This window comes from Tupaia chinensis, unplaced genomic scaffold (assembly GCF_000334495.1).
Source record: "Tupaia chinensis unplaced genomic scaffold, TupChi_1.0 Scaffold000001_1, whole genome shotgun sequence".
Classification (NCBI taxonomy): domain Eukaryota; kingdom Metazoa; phylum Chordata; class Mammalia; order Scandentia; family Tupaiidae; genus Tupaia; species Tupaia belangeri.
Genome location: NW_006159427.1, coordinates 4,296,394 through 4,313,230, shown reverse-complemented (window position 1 = coordinate 4,313,230; position 16,837 = coordinate 4,296,394). Strand labels below are relative to the sequence as shown.

The 16,837-nt window shown below is 39.7% G+C and overlaps 1 protein-coding gene across 1 annotated transcript in view; it reads right to left on the bottom strand.

Annotated features, from left to right (window-relative positions):
- Positions 1 to 16,837, bottom strand: part of MYO3A (myosin IIIA) — a 286,656-nt gene that overhangs the window by 26,217 nt on the left and 243,602 nt on the right. The window contains exon 30 of the mRNA XM_006139727.2: positions 604 to 710. Coding sequence (XP_006139789.1) covers positions 604 to 710 — 107 coding nt within the window. The remainder of the gene's footprint in view (positions 1 to 603; positions 711 to 16,837) is intronic.

Below are 16,837 nucleotides of genomic sequence, written 5' to 3'. Positions count from 1 at the left end.
GGAATGGGTGAGGAAGACGGAGCTGGCGGGCCTGGTGCAATGAGTTCTCATTCTACAGACCATGAGAGAGCAGGAGCCATGGAGTCAGAAGACGGTTAGAAAGTGCGTCTGTGTCTCCGAATCGTGATGTGTGAGCTGCGGGTATAACAACGAGGGCTGTTTCTAGAATTCGTTTGCACAATAGACATGGCCATATCTCTGTGTAGGCCTGCAATGGGAAAGATGTTCAACAGATGCCACTTCTCCCTTTCATTCCCTTTCTTCTATTTCCCCCATAACCACCCATTTACAGTGAGGTCCCTCTCCAGAGTGCTCCTGCTGAGATGCATTTCTCCTGTCTATTAGCCTGGATTAACAGACCAGTAGAGAAAGCTGTTGGGAGGATGTGACTATGGGAGAGGCTTGGACCTTGAGGAAGAGAGTCTTGAGGATAGCACAGTGCTAGACACTCAGCCACGGGAGAGGCAGTTAGGGAAATCAAGGGGCATCTCCATTTTGCCAGGCCTTCTCCTGTGACAGAACTATGTAGCCGCAGTTTTCACAGTTTTCTGGTCTCTCGTGCATGCTATGGCTCCCATCTGCTAATAAGAGCGAGCCACTTACATGTAGTAGATAATAGTATGTGGAGTCTTCAGGGTTATTTAAAGTTTTGGGTTTCCGGGGTCGTCTTGGGGCTCTCAATATTTTTGGCTCTTCTCTTTTAGAGATACCTATAAGAAAGGTGATCATAAGCAAATATTCAATGACAGAGACTACCATCAAACAGTGTTCTACTTTTGGGGTAAAGAAATTCTACTCATACACCTGAGGCTAAAGCTGAGACCAAGTGGAAATGCTTTGGTCCTCCCAACCAACCACGATCGCCCTGCTCACCGTGCACTTTCCTCCTGTCGCTTGGCAGCTTAGGACTTTGAGTGCAGAGGAGAAGACAAGAAAGAAGAGAAAGAAAAGAAAGGCTAGCGTGGTGATGTGGAATACGGTACAGGGATTTGGGAAGTGGATTGGGGAAGAGTCAAAGGTGTCGGTAAAACTTTGAAAAGGGTGACTGGGCTCGCAGGTCCCTGGCTCCCCTTCCTTCTCCTTGCACCAGGCTCACTAGGTGGCCCTTCTCCCCAAGTCAAGCGCTGGATGGTTTTCCCTTTCTAGCACCACCTCCTACGTGGCGGCCCCAAAGAAGGGGCTGCTCATTCACGGGCTTGACTCTTTTCTGGCAGCCTAATCTATTCTTTTGCCAAAATATAGGCCCTCGAACCTTAGACTTTTTAAAATATTGTTTTTAAAATATTGACCGATGAGAAATACATGTTGTCACCTTGTCCTGCTCTTTCTGTCCACGCAGGCCTGTCCTCAAGGCTGGGCAACTCAGGCAGAACTTCTGTGACTTGCATACTGGCTCTCGGTGTCACTACAACTGGCTTCCTATCTACAGGTTGAATAAGGCTCGCTAAGTATTTTGTATGACTCTCGACCACCCACGCGCCAACTCCATTGTACAGGGGTGGCTCTTCGACAGATACATTAGGGTTGGGGGAGAGTTAGCTATGAGTGTTTCCTAAGAAATGGCTATGTCCAGCGGATTTCTGAGCACTTACTTCTTAGCAGGACTTTAAGGGCAATAATAGATGCTTCTTGCCTATGGTAAAGGAGCAGGGATGATCTCTCATCCCCAGATGTGGAAATATACAGAGAAACAGAATTGCCCGGAGCTATACTAATCAAACCAAGTCTACCCAATCAAACCAGTGAGTAATGTGTAATATGTGTCAGAAATGGTGATTAGCAGTTTAAATCAGCTTCACCTAGCGTGGAAAGCACATACAAGTCTAGCTTGCTGGACCAATGCTTAGCCTAGTGGGTGAACATATTTATCACAATAGCATTCACGTTCTAGCACCATCCGGCTCATTCATTTCAAAATGTATGGAAAATCTGTAGTGAGTAACCACGATCAGCTAGTGGGATTACTTCACAGAGTTGTAATGCACGGAACCATGCCAATCAGAGAAAATCAAAATAATCATACATTACTGTCCTTCGGTTTTTAGTTGCCAGAGGGTGGGTGTATTTGCCTGAAAGATACAGAGACAGAAAGGGAAAGTGAGAGAGCACCTCTCTCCCACCCGATGAGGAGTGGTCAAGCTGTGATCCTTTCTCCACCATTTCTCCCTCCTATTAAGATTTGGGGCACATGCACACACACACTCCACGCTTGTTTTTCAAGCTGCCAGGTCTGGGATTCAAACTGTGCAGCTGACCACATAGGATCTGGATCCCTAAACCACCAAGCCACAAGCTGGCTCTCTGTCTTTTTGTGAATAAAATGAAAGAAAATTAGATAAAAAAAAAGAACACATTAATAGGGATTAATAATAGCACTTTTCCTACCAATCCCTGGAGGTTCACCTCTCATTTCTCTCTTCTTTCTCCATCGGAACAGAAAAAGGAATTGAAGGAAGACCAAATATCTGAGCCATTTCTGGATCCTATCTTAGGCTTTCAAAGGCACAAGGAAAGGCAGTACAACCTGAGTTCTTGCCATCACTATAAATAGTGGCCTTTTATTTTTCCTTCCTGCTTATTATCATCCCTGCAGTGATGATTATTCAATAGCTATTGGCTATTACAAAGTTTTACCATTTTAAAACGTATTGGTCATACTCACTTATATTACTCATTTGACTCTAAGTGGCAAGAAACATAAAAACATAGTAGCGAGTCATTATATATCTTTAATATTTTTAGAAATATATAAAAGTGGCCTGTGACTAAATTTTAACTTCATTGTATTAAGGTTTGAATTGTAATATGAAAGCATTATTATTGTATTACAGAGTACTTAAATTGGAGGTGATAAAGAATCTGAATACATGCTATGACAGTGAGAAGCAAAAAGATTCTGGGAATAAAGGAATTCTTGATCTTGTCTCTGTTTTCTGATCAAAGGTTTCCCCATTCAATCTGATTTCTATTATTAAGGCTCTATTAAAAATGCCTTCTAGAAGGTCAAGGGTGCACTTGATTGACAAATCCAAAGGCCCTTTATCTGTCCTTATTATCTCTGACCTCTTCTTCATTAAACATTATCGACCTCCCCTTGCCTTCATGTCTGAGGATGAGGTTTCTAAAGGCAGACAGCTCATCTTATTTATCTTTGTATTTCCAGCTCTTAAGGAAATGCACGACCAAGAGCATATACTTAATACAAGTTTTCTGGATGAATAGTCTTTCCCTTGCCTCCTGAATTGAATCATCTACCTCCAAGCTCCTTGCAATTTCCACAGTGAACTCCATATGAATGTCTTCCTCCTGCACACCTCAGGTTTACTTGCTCACTCTACGAAAGTTACTGCCCTAATTTCTTATTTCCTATTGAATATTTTTGCCTCAAACATGCAGGCTCAAGTGAACCAGGCCTCTTCCTCCTGCGTCTGGGATTCTATACGCTGTGACATCAATGGCGCATTATTTCTATCTCCCACGTTCAACCTATGATGTCACCTTCGCCTCACCCTCTTTTTCATTTTCTATAGACAAGCAACCATCAACGTCTATCATTTTTTTTGACACATTCTTTGAAATGTCTAATATTTATCCGCCATTCCTTCTTATTAATGAGTACCACCCCTCTGAGATAAAGTCATTTAATATTTGTGGCAGGGTCTTATCCTGGTCTCCATGCATTATGTCATAATGGAAAACCAGATATCCCTTCCTTAAATACCACTTTAATTATAAAGGTTCATTTTTCAAAAATGTAGGATGATGCCTTTTTCCTTCTCATCAAGCTCCTAAATCCAGGCTATTCATAATCTCAACAGTTCCCATTGTTTCTCCACTTTTTCTCACTTTGAACTCTTGCCTCTGATCAGTCCAGTTACTCAGTAGAATCCCAACCCATGGCATTTATAGCTATAATTTTGTTTATTCTCCTTCTCTTACAGAAAAGTTTCTTATACCTTCACTGACATGTTAAGTATCCTTCATTGCCAGCCTTCGGTCTTGACTTCCCAGTGAACTCCCTCTTGTTGAATCCCAATGGGACTTGCTGCTTGTACCATCCATGGGAAATCTATTATGGACTAACTCATGTCCCCTCAAAATTCACATGTTGACATCTTGACTGCCAGTAATGTGGCTGTATTTACAGGTAGGTTCTTTACAGAGGGAAGTTAAGTTAAAATGAGGCCATTAGGGTGAGCCTTAATCCAGTATGTCTGGCATTCTTATGAGAAAGAGAGATTAGGATGGACTCACAGAGAGAGAAGACAAAGGGAAGAAGCAGCTAGAAGAAGGCTGTTTACAAGCCAAGGAGAGAGGCCTCAGAGGAATCCAACTTTGCTAATGTTCCAATCTTGGCCTTCTTTCTAGTCTCCAGAACTGAAGAAATAAACTTCTGTGTGTTTTTTTTGTTTGTTTGTTTGTTTGTTTGATTTTAGTCTTTTGCTATGAGGCATACGCACTTGCCGGAGAGAAGGAGAGGAAAAGTGAGAAATCTCCCCCCAGAAGGGAATAACCCTGCTACAGTCTTTCCCATTCAGGATTTTGGACAAGGATGCACATGTGCCTGGCATGTTTTTCAAGCTGCCTGGTCTGAGACTCAAACCACACAGTTGGCCATGTGGGATTCAGTGCCCTAGCCACCATGCCACTTGCTGTCCCCTAAACTTCTGTTCTTGAGGCTAGCCAATCTGTGGTACTTGGTTACAACAGCCCTGGAAAACTAATATAAAACCTAATCCCAAACTTTTTACTATTTTTACCTGTTATTTATTTATTTATTTATTTATTTATTTATTTACAGTGGGACCAGAAGTTTCTGTGTGGTAGGAATCAGGACTTGGGTCTTGATGTCAGTTTGTCTTTTCACTGGTGCTCTGCAGTAGGAGTTTAGAGATGCTAAAAGGTGTTTGATTTCCTTTTATCTCAGAGACATGGTGCTTAAGTGCATAGTACACATTAAATACACTTTTTTTTTTTTGAGAGGCTTTTGTTATAGGGCAAGTGCACTTGCCAGAAAGACAGAGAGAAAGAGAGAGAGAGAGAGAGAAAGCCAGAAATCTCCCCTCAAGGGGGATGGCCATGCCTCAATCCCTTGTCCTCCATTCTTCTCTCAGGATCTTGGGCATGAATGCACACGCACCTGGCATGAGTTTAAGCCACCAGGTCTGGGACTTGAACTGTGATCAACTAAATGAGAGGCCAGCGACATAGCCATTACGCCAACTCCTGGACCCTTAAATATACTTTTATTAAATGGATCGCTACTCTCCCTACATATAAAAATTAATTGCTGATATTTTAAAGGTAAATATAAATAGAACCAATAAAACTCTTGGAAGAAACTCTTGGAAAACCCTTGAGTAAATTAGATGTATAAATGTCTTAATCAAAATTCAGAAGTCACAGATGTATTTACATATTAAAAATAGATAAAAGCCTTGGGAACCAGCAGTTAGCATAATGGCTATGTCGCTGGACTCCCACGTAGTTGACCGCGGTTCGCGTCCCGGATCTGGTGGCTTAAAACTCACGCTGGGTGCATGTGCATGCATGCCCAAGATCCCGAGAGGAGAATGGAGAAGGGATTGCGGCGTGACCATCCCCCCTGGGGGGTGATTTTTCACTTTCTGTCTCTCTGTCTCTCTCTGTTTGTCTGGCGAGCACACGCGCCCTATAGCGAAAACCTCTCCAAAAAAAAAAAAAAAAGATAAAAGCCTTTATAATAGCAGTAAGTCAAAAGACACATGGTAGACTTGAAAAACCATATTTTACAACATAAATGACAAATTTAAGGTTGTATTTTCGATTCACAGAGTGCTAACAAATAACTAGAAAAATAGACTGAAGAAAAAATGGGCAAAAGATGCAAGTAAGTTCAAGATGGGCAAATCCCAAAAGCAAATAAGCATGAGAAGACACCTGAGTTTATGAGAAGATAAGCAAATAAAAATTCAAATAGTGAGATATCTTACTCTAGACACATTAGGAAAGATTAAAAATAAAGGATAACACTGCTGGGCAGGATGTCAGAACCAGTGTACTCTTACAAGTGGTGAAGAAAATGTCATTTGATAGAGGCTTTAGGAAAATAATCTAGCCAAACCAAAATTACCTTTCAACTCAATAACCACACTCCTGGGAACTTATCCCATGTAATTAAAATCTCAGTATGCAAGAACATTTCCAAAGATGTTAACTGCAACATTTTTTATAGTGGCAAAAAAATGAACAAAGTGAATACTTAACAATAAGGAAAGGTTATATAATTATTGTGATCCACAAGTGGAACATCATATAACCATTAAAAAGACATTGCTATATTATTGAGTCATCAGGGAAGTCATGATGCATTTTTGTTTTCCTATGCAAAAAGGCACTGGAATCATGAATTTTCCGATGACCCGATAGTTGTTCCCAGGTTTCTGCCAAGCTATTGAGTGAGAAAACCAAGCTGCTTAAGTGTTTATATTATGATCCTATTTATATAAGACAATGCTAAAAAATATCTCTGTTTGTATATCTCTATGTGTGTAAGTGCATGAATACATGAAAGAATATGTGTTTTATAATAAGGGTTCCCTTGCAGGGACAGTAATGTGGGATAGGAGGGAGAACAGAGTGAAGAATACATAGGAAAAAAGAGGAAAAATACTGCATTAAAAAGAACCCCTGAATGTATGGGCTAGCCATGTCTATCCAAAATTATAAATGTGCATCGAGTGCGTGTATATTATAAAGAAGTCAAATGAGTTGAATTCCCAGAATTTCTGATTAGTTTCTATGTCTTGAAGAATCTGCTTTAGTGTTAGTTTACTGACTTTCTTTCTTTGCCAGGATGATCAAAAGCAGGGGACTGAATATCCTTAAAGGATGTCTCACTTGGGGCCAGTAGGTGGCACAGTGGTTGGGGTGCTGGACTCCTGCATGGCTGATTGGGGTTCGAGTCACAGACCCGGTGGTTTGAAACTCAAGCTGGGTGCATGTGTTTGCCCAAAATCCAAGGAGGAGAATGAAGGACAAGGGATTTCAGTGTGGCCATCCCCCCTGGCCCCCTGAGGAGGGTGATTTCTCACTTTCCCTCTCACTGTCTCTCTCTGGTGAGCTCACGCACACCCTATGGCAAAAATCTTAAAAAAAAAAAAAAAAAAGGGGTCCCACTTAAGATATTGCCATGCAAAGTGGGAAGCCAGGAAATGAAAATTATTGATGAGTATATTCAACAGAGTCTGATTGCTCAGCTTCAATTTCCTCAGACTATTTTATTTTTAAGAGCAAACTTCCCATGAGTAATCAGCATACAAATATTTCAGAGAGGTATGAGTTTGTTTTGCCCTTTAATGGTTCTCTGAATTTTTGTTCCTTTGGGGGAGTATAAACACTGTCTCCTAACATCAGCCTAACCCCTTAATTACAAAAGTGACATAAACATTTATAATCACAGATTATCAGTAGCATATCAATGTTGGCACTAGCAAAATTAGGTTTGTGGCTATTTTGTGTGACGTGCATGATAAATATCAGCTTATAAAGGTTACTGCTGTATTAAATAGCCAGGAGGTAAAATATTTATTTGTATCATAGTTCTGGTAATAATTTCATGAAGTGTTTCAGATGATCGGAAATGTACCTTTTTGGTTAATGAATCTACAAACATCAAACATTTTCCATTTAGAAGAATGATAGATTCAAAACTCGTTGCTAATATTTGCATTAGAAAATTAAATTTAAGTGTTATTTTAATGATAGTTACACTATTTTATTTAAGTGTACATGTAGAATAGGCATAAATATTGCCTGTCTATATTATATATTAGTGGAAGAGAAATGCATTTACATTAATTTCTTTCTTTAAGAAACTAACTTTTAAGTTTTTGTAAATTTCCGTTTTTCTCTTGACAATCTGTGACCTACAGGACTCTAAAAAGGGAGGACTTTTCACTGCTGCATGTTAAAAGCAAACTCCTCTTAGTCTTGGTTGCAATCTGCCTTTTGGAAGCTACTTTTTCTGCCCTTCACCTCATCTGCCCTTCAGCCAGGCTGACTGGGAGTACTACTGATAACTCCCTACTTAAAGAGCTTGGGGTGGACAGTGCAGTTCCCAAGCGCTCCCCTCTGCTTTGCAACACTTCACTCTTTTGGTTCCTGAAGATATGTTCAATCCTCAGGGAACTGACCTCTTGCTTTAACTGTTTTCATCCGCATTCAATTGAGCTCACATGAGGTGATGAGTCCAGGCTAGGTGCTCTCCTGGCCTAAGTGTCTTAGCATTTAGGAGATGCTTTACTGTTCAGTAGAGCTGACCCATGGTCTTCTTTGACCTTCTCAACAGGCAGCTACCAGGCCTTCCTCTCATTGCATAACTGCACAACCCATTTCTTTGGCTCTTTTTGCCATGCTCAAGGGCCAGTTTATACAAGTATCTACACGACCAGTCATGAGCTTTCAGATTTTTGTCACTGTCTTGGGCATTTTGCTGTGATACCCAGAGCCTCGAGAACTGAGCTTTCCATTTGTTCACTTCACTCTTATGTTTAGGTGAGCTGCTGCCTCCAGCCTGGCCCTCATGTCCCTTCCCATTATGTCCCAGGAGAAACAGAAGGCTAACGCAGCCTGTGTGTGGGGTGAGGATAACAGATACCCCCTCTGACTATCACTTGACTCTTAGACATGACCACCATGTGACTGCCATGTACGCTGTCATCTTCATAGGGCTGAGGCTAGGAATAGAGTCCTCCAAGTCTAGTTAGCTGTGTTCTAATCCATGGCGTTGGAGCACAGTCACACTCCCAGCCATTTTACAGGAGGGTGCCAGTCACCCAAAGTCTGTGCTGTCACAGAAGCACATGGGGATGCACACAATGAGGCCGATGGTGTCCTGAGAGGCCCACCTTTGTTGGGGATAGTGGACTGTCATGCTGAACATCGTGTGCCTGTCTTCTGTGTATGACCATCCCTAGGACTACAGATCTAGTCAAACAACAAAAATCCATGCTTACTTGCCTGGAGAGGAAGGAAAACTCAGGGATGGTATTTAAGGACCCTAATTATATCTCAGCGTTTTTTCAAAATAATGTTATCCTTTTTATTTCATTTTTTTAAATTCTAAGAGATTTTTGCTAGAGGGTGCTTGCACTCACTGGAGAGACAGAGAGAGACAGAGACAGAAAGTGAGAAATCATCCCCCAGGTGGATGACCACACTGCAATCCATTTTCCTCTAGGGATTTTGGGCACACACACATATACACCTGGTGTGAGTTTTAAGCCACTGGGTCTGAGACTTGAACTGTGGTTGACTACATGGGAGTCCAGCAACGTAACCGTTACATCATCTACTGATCCCCAAAATAACATTATTTTATCCGAAAAAAAAATTTTGGACATACAGCCCAAGGTGAAAGTTTAACATAAATTTTTCCCAAAGAGCTCAACTTTTAAAAAATGTTTATTGACTTGTCACAGTCATATTGTTTTAGAGTAGCCTTTTAAAAACAGAGTAGGTCTAGCCTAGGTCTAGCCTTGGTCTAGCCTTGGTGGCAGAGGTACTAACATACTGGACTGCTAGTGCTGGAAGCCACATAACTGACCATGGGTCTGGATCCCAAGTTGACCTGAAAGCATACAAGGTGCTTGCCCAAGATCCTGATGAGCTGGAGCACTGGGGGGAGGGGAATCATCGTGCGAAGAGATCCTTTTTGAAGGTGCTTTTCTCTCTCTTACATGTTCAAACACTCTCTCATGAATAATAACAATAGTCAGAAAAAAATAATATAACTACATTCTCTGATTTTAAACATGCAACATTTATTTTTTTCTTGCCCTCTGCTAATATTTTGTAGTACATATTTAAAAAAGCTTTGGGAGCTGGTCCTGTGGCCTGATGATTAAGGGATCTGGATCCCACATGGCTGGCAATGGTACTATTCCTAGACCTGGAGGCTTAAAAAACACACTTGGGGCATGTGCCTGTGTGCCCCAAATCCCAACAGGATAGAGAAATGGAAGAGGAGGGATTGCAGCTTGACCATGTTCCAGTAACGGGGTGCTCTCTCCCTCTTTCTCTCGGTGTGTCTTTGTCTCTTTTTAGTCAGTATGAGTGCCCACTGGCAGTTAAAAAAAAAGTTTTCAGTTTCCGTCCCTATCAATCAAGGTGAGGTTAAATACACTAGAAATTAATTATTCCTGATTAGAGCATGTCTGGTCACAGACTGCCTGGAGGAGATGTCAGTCACACTTCCAGTGGTTCAAGACAGCTGGCAGTAAAGATGACATATCTGGACACGACACTCCAGTCTTCTCACACATGGCTGTGGAAGGGCTACAGCAGCTGGCAACACCACCATTCAGATGGTTAACTTTATACACAAGTGAAGTCAGCAAGGGCTGGAGAATGTCCACTGCCCTGGAGAGTAAGGGCCTGTCCTCACTCCACCAGTCCCTTGGCTTTTCTAGAACTTTATACTTAGGTCTCCTGTTAAAGAACCACCTCACGTCTGGGAAGATTAAGCTGACTTACAGTATTCCAATTCCACTTCTGCAGTACTTTATCCTGGAGTTAGATTAGCTAGCAGTGTGCTAAGGTTAGGCTTTGAAAAATGAATTTAAGATTGTTAATAATCCATATATAAATGTCATTACTTATTAATCATTCTCTTATTGTCCAATTTGATTTCTTGCTCTGTATGTAAATTTTTCTTTTTCAGCTCTGATTATTTCCTTAGGCTATGTTCTCATAGGCAGGCTACTGGGTTAATGATATAAACTGTTCCTGTGCTTTTTTTTAAAAAATGCCAAATCACTTTTCAAAATGTTGACTGTACAGTCTCACCATTATGTTTGGGAATAATCAAATTTGCACATTCTTATCACTATTAAAATTTTTTTCATACTGCCCATTTTGGTAAGTAAAAAATAATAAAATAATTGCTTTAATTTGTATTTTTTTTTTTTAATTCCTAGAGCGGCCCTCTTCATGCTTATTTTCCATCTGCATTTCCTCTCTGTAAATACATTAATGTCCTATGTCCATTTTCCATTGGGAATATTAATGTCTTTCCTAATGATTTATAAGAGCTCTTTCTACATTACATGTATTAATCTTTTTTACACTTGTTCTAAATAATTTAACCATTTTTTAAATTTTGGTCAGCTCCTTAACTTTTAATGATGCTTTCAAATTTCTAGAAGGTTTTAATGTTTGTGCAATCTGATCTATCACAGGTTTTCTTTGTAACTCCTTTTATCATTTCTTATACTTTGTTCTTCCATGAACTGAGACTGAAATACACGCATTACAGCATCTGTTGCTTTTGGTTTGTTTGTTTATTTAGTACACTTAAACGATTAATGCATCTGGAAAGTATGTGGGTATTCATTATAAGGCAAAAATATATATCTTATTTTCTTTTTCTCCCAAGTTTATTTATTTCTTCTATGATGAGAGAGAGAGAGAGAGAGAGAGAGAGAGAGAGAGAGAGAGAGAGGAGGCATCCTCAGCAGAGTCCTCACACTGTAATCTATCCTAGGCTTTGCCAGCCCTGCCCACAGGCACACACCTGTTCAGCATGGATGAGAAGGACCAGCAGGAACTTTCCACATGGGCCCATCTGCATTGCTATTCTATCACCCTTTGGCTGTCCAGTCTAATGGGTTGTTGGAAAAGTCTTCTCTCCAGAGAAATTCAAGGCATGATTTATCCACTTCTTATTGTTTATGATGTATACTTTTTTTTTTCAGAGAGGTTTTTGCTATAGGGCACGTGAGCTCGCCAGGGACAGACAGAGAGACAGAAAGAGAGAAATCACCTCCCAGTGGGGATGGTCACACCGCAATCCCTTCTCCTCCATTTTCCTCTTGGGATCTTGGGCATGCATGCACATGCGCCTGGCGTGAGTTTAAGCCACTGGGTCCAAGACTCGAACCGTGGTCAACTATATGGGAGTCCAGCAACATAGCCTTATTCTTTTTTGTTTTAATTTTTTTATTATTTATTTATATATTTTTTATTATTATTCATACATTAAATCACTATACATCATTTAGATTGTGAAGAGACTTTTCCCAGCATGATATACACCTCAGTCCAGCCCAGTTTAGACCACCGCACACCACCTTGTCAACAGATAATAAACCTTATCTGTGTCCCACAAGTGTCTTACCTCTCCATTTCCCCCCAACTTTCCTATGCTCTTTGTTTTCTTTCTCTCTTTCTCTTCCGTTCTTTTTAAAGAATCATTTTATTGAAATTTATTTATTTGTTTTAATTTGGCCAGAGAAGGACAGAGTGAGAGAGAGAGAGAGAGAGAGAGAGAGAGAGAAAGAAAGAGAGAGAGTAAGAAAGCAAGCTGCCAGGTCTGGGACTCGAACTGCTGTCAGCCATATGGGAGTCCAGTGCCCTTAACCACCATCCCATTTGCCTTTAATACTGCTTTTTAGTGGGATGTTTCCAGTGTTTTATGGTTAATTATGATATTGATGGTGGATCTAAAAAATATATCCATCATATTGCTAAAAAATACCCTTCTAATTCTAATTTAGTAAGAGTTTTGTGTTTCATTAGTACTGGGTGATGGATTTTACTGAAAACTGTCTCAGCATTTATCAAAGTAACATTTTTGATCTTTGATATAATATTATATTAATACATGTTATTTGGATTATTTTAATGTACTGCTGCATTCCATTAAATATCAACAGTACTAAGGAGGTTTATTTCTAAATCCATAGCTGAGATTGATCCATGGCTTTTTTTTTTTCTTAAGTGTTATTTGTTAGACTTTCGTTCTAGATTAGAGAACTTTATAAAATACGTGAATTTCTACATTTTTTTCACAAATAAATAATATGGAGGGGCCAGCAGCAGATGGTGTAGTGGTTACATTACTGGACTCCCACGTGGCCGACCACAGTTTGGGTCTTAGACCAGGTGGCTTGAAAATCATTCCAGGTGGGTATGAATGCATGCCCAATATCCCAGGAGGAGAATGGAGGAGAATGTCCAGTGTGGACATTCCCCTGGGGGATGATGTCTCACTTTCCCTCTGTCTCTGTTTCTCTTTCTTTCCAGCAAGTGCATGTGCACCTACGGCAAAAGACTCTAAAAAAATTATACAATATGGGAATTATCTGTTCCACGAACATTTTAATGCATTGACTAAAGCATTACTTATTCTTGGCATGCTTTCTGGAGGTAATACTTTGAAAGACATATCATTTTACTATTTCTTTTCCAAAATTTTAATTTATCCCCAAATTGTGAAATTGATTGCATATAGTATAGTCTGTCAATATATTAGTAATTTTGTTCATATTTTTAACTTCTTGTGAATTTCTTTATAAGACAGAAATTTGCCTAGTTTATTGTTTTATTTAAAAAAAAACATTATCTTAGTTTCATTTAGATAACTGCATTTCTGTCTTGTCACTGTTATTTACCATTCTTATTTCTCCTGGGGTTGAATATTTGTTTTCTTTCCTTTAAAAAACTTTTTTAAACCTTAAATCCCTTTACATTATTTTTTCTCTCAATTAATAATGAAAATTTTTAATGATTTGAATTTTTCTGTGAATATAGATCTGGCTGCTTCTCATTCATGGCTTTTACATGTGACTGTTCTTTTATTATTTTGAAATAATTTGTAATTTTATATTTTTTATTTTTAATTGTTATTGATTTGTAATATAAAGGTGTTTGTTTTTTTGTTTTTTACTTCTTTTAAAAAAAAGTTCATTCATTTTATTTCTAAAGAGAGACAGGAGGAAAAACCCAGGAACCCTCAACAGGGTATCATAATGCCACAGCTTCTTCCCACTCTGCAGCCATCCAGGGAACATCTGGTGTTTCAGGTTGACCTGGGATCAGAAACCCAGGTCTCCACATGGTCCCGCACTGCAGAGTGGTGCCTGACTGTCTGAGCCACTGTGTTTAGGCCTGTTTGCTCACTTCTATCTCAACTGCATTATGGTCAAAAATGATTCAATCTTGACTTTGGGGAGTTTATGGATTGGCCTGGTCTATTTAGTTACAAAAACTATTTTGAGAAAATACTACATATTCTAAAAGAAGGTATTTTTTTTTGTTGTTGTTGTTCTATTTTTTTTTTTTTTTGCTATAGGGTACATGCGATTGCCAGAGAAAGAGGGAGAGACAGAAAGACAGAGAGACAGGAAGCGAGAAATCACCCCCCAGGGGAATGTCCACACACACACACACACACACACACACACACACACCCGGCGTGAGTTTAAGCCCCTGGGTCCGAGACTCGAACCACGGTCGACTACATAGGAGTCCAGCGACATAGCCATTATGCTAATTACTGGTCCCAGTATTTTTTGTAGTGATATGAAATTGTAAATATGTTACAAATGAATTTATCTTATTGGCTTTATTACTATACTAAATATAAATTGCATTATATTTAAATTCCCCTTGCATTGGCCTAGTGTAATTAATAGTATGTCAAAATACGTAAAGAAAAATCTCAGTTTGCAGAGCTGTTAACATTTCCAGCGTGTGTGTGTGTGTGTGTGTGTGTGTGTGTGTGTGTGCATTTTTGTCAAAAACTGAATTGGAGAGCTGGCAGGTGGCATGGTGGTTAAGGGCATTGGACTCGCATATGGCCGACTGCAGTTTGAGTCCTGGACCTGGGGGCTTACTTTCTCACTGTCCCTCTCATTCTCTCACTCTGTTTCTCTCTGGTCAAATTTAAATAAGTAAATAAAATAAAATAAAATAATAATAAAAAAAAACTTAATGGGAAGTTAGGAGAAAGCATATTGTTCTTTGCTCTCCTGCTTCCATGTTAATTCCATGCCCTCCGTAGTTCAGAATAGATGAAAAATTATGGGATGAGGGGAAATTATCTGGATGCAAAAAATCGAGATGTTTTCATTTAAGGATTCTACTTTAAGTGTTCTGTCTGAACCAATTCAGTTAACTCATCAGAAATGCATACTGCAGAATGTAAAGCTCTAAGCAAAACTGCTTTTATGTAACTAGTATTTGATATAATTTATACTTGAAATACTAAAAATAAGTGATTCTCATTGAATTGTAAGGTTGTGACTAAACCAATTGTTTAAAATTCTTGCCGGGGGTGCAGGCACTTGCCAGAGATAGAGAGGGAGAGAGGGAGAGAGAGAAAGAGAAAGAGAGAGAGAGAGAGAGAGAGAGAGAGAGAGAGAGAGAGAGAGAGAGAGAGAAACACAAAGAAAAAGGGGAGGGAGAAAGCACTCCACAATGGAGTGTGGTCATGCTGCAAAGCCTTCTTCGTTTCTCCATCCAATTGGGATTCTGGGCATGTGCGTACACAATTGGTGTGTTTTTCAAGTTGCTGGGGACTGAGATTTGAGTTGTGTGGTCAGTCATGTGGGATTCCATTCCTTTAACGACTAGACCACAGAGTTGGCCAAGAAGAAAATACATATATATTTTTTTTGCATGTTGGAATTTTTAAAAGAATTTTTGGGAACAGTGTTAATTCTAATGCAGAAAGAGAAGTGGCAAATATGCTTAGGAAGGTAAGTGTTCACCAGAGGATGCTGAGTGGGAAGCAATCTGAATTCCCAAATCACTTTGCTTTCTACTCCTAATAATAACAATAATAAATCTAGAAAAGAGGGATCAACAGTTAGCGTAATGGCTATGTCGCAGAACTCCCATGTAGTCGACTGCGGTTCGAGTCCTCGACCCAGTGGCTTAAACTCTCACTGGGCACATGTGTGTGCATGCCTAAGATCCCGAGAGGAGAATGGAGGAGAAAGGATTGTGGTGGGTGATTTCTCACTTTCTGTCTCTCGGTCTCTCTCTGTCTTTCTGGTGAGCACACGTGCCCTGTAGCAAAAACCTCTAAAAAAGTAAAAAAAAAAAAAAATCTAGAAAAGATATAACCCAACATTATTTGAACTGCCTGGCTTTCACATGAATGTAAGTGTGTTTATAGATACATGTGGAGATGTATTCTTGGATAGTTCGCAAAACACATTTTTAGGTGTCATCATTACAATGGCCGAATGATAGGGATATCTAAAAACTAAAGCGGACCAAATCTGCATGATAATAATTGAAAATATTAGGGCCATTATATGAATGGGAATGACATAAACATTTAAGAATAAATGGAAAATTGCTCTGAAAGCAACACAAAAGCATTTTCATTAGACCATCTGCGTGTGTGTGGCAAGGGACTGCTTTGATTTAATGTTCAACTTACTGATGATAATATGTAAATGAAACATGGGAATCGCAATAGCATCCTGATTTGTTCCCTTAAAAAATTACAGCTTAGGTCCAGCCACAGTCGCACAGCAACAGGGCCACTGCTGGAGTCACACCGAAGGTCTAGGTCTTGTTAACCATACAGCCTGAAAATGCTGGGTGTGGCAGTGGGCACCCACGATTCTGAATAGCCGGAGGTCAGGGCAAGAGGATCACACCCTGGTGAGACCCTGTCACATGTGCCTATCTTTGTCTCTCTCTCTCATAAAAAACAAAACAAACAAACAAAAAAACTTGGAGGCTGACAGCAGGCATGGTGGTTAAGACACTGGACTCCCACGTGGCCAACTGTGGTTTGAGTCCCAGATCTGGTGGCTTGCTTTATCACATTCCTTCTCTCTCTATCTCTCTCTGGTCAAATTAAGAAAAAGATGATGATTAATAAAATTAAATAAAATGATTAAGAAAAAACTTTAAAAAAATTACAGCCTACAGGATACTCATAGTTTCTTTCTAAAAAGAGGAAGAGAACATGCTTCTGAGTTGTCAGGGTTTATTATACTACTATAGTTATTATAATAGTATAATAATATACTATATATATTAACTATATATATTA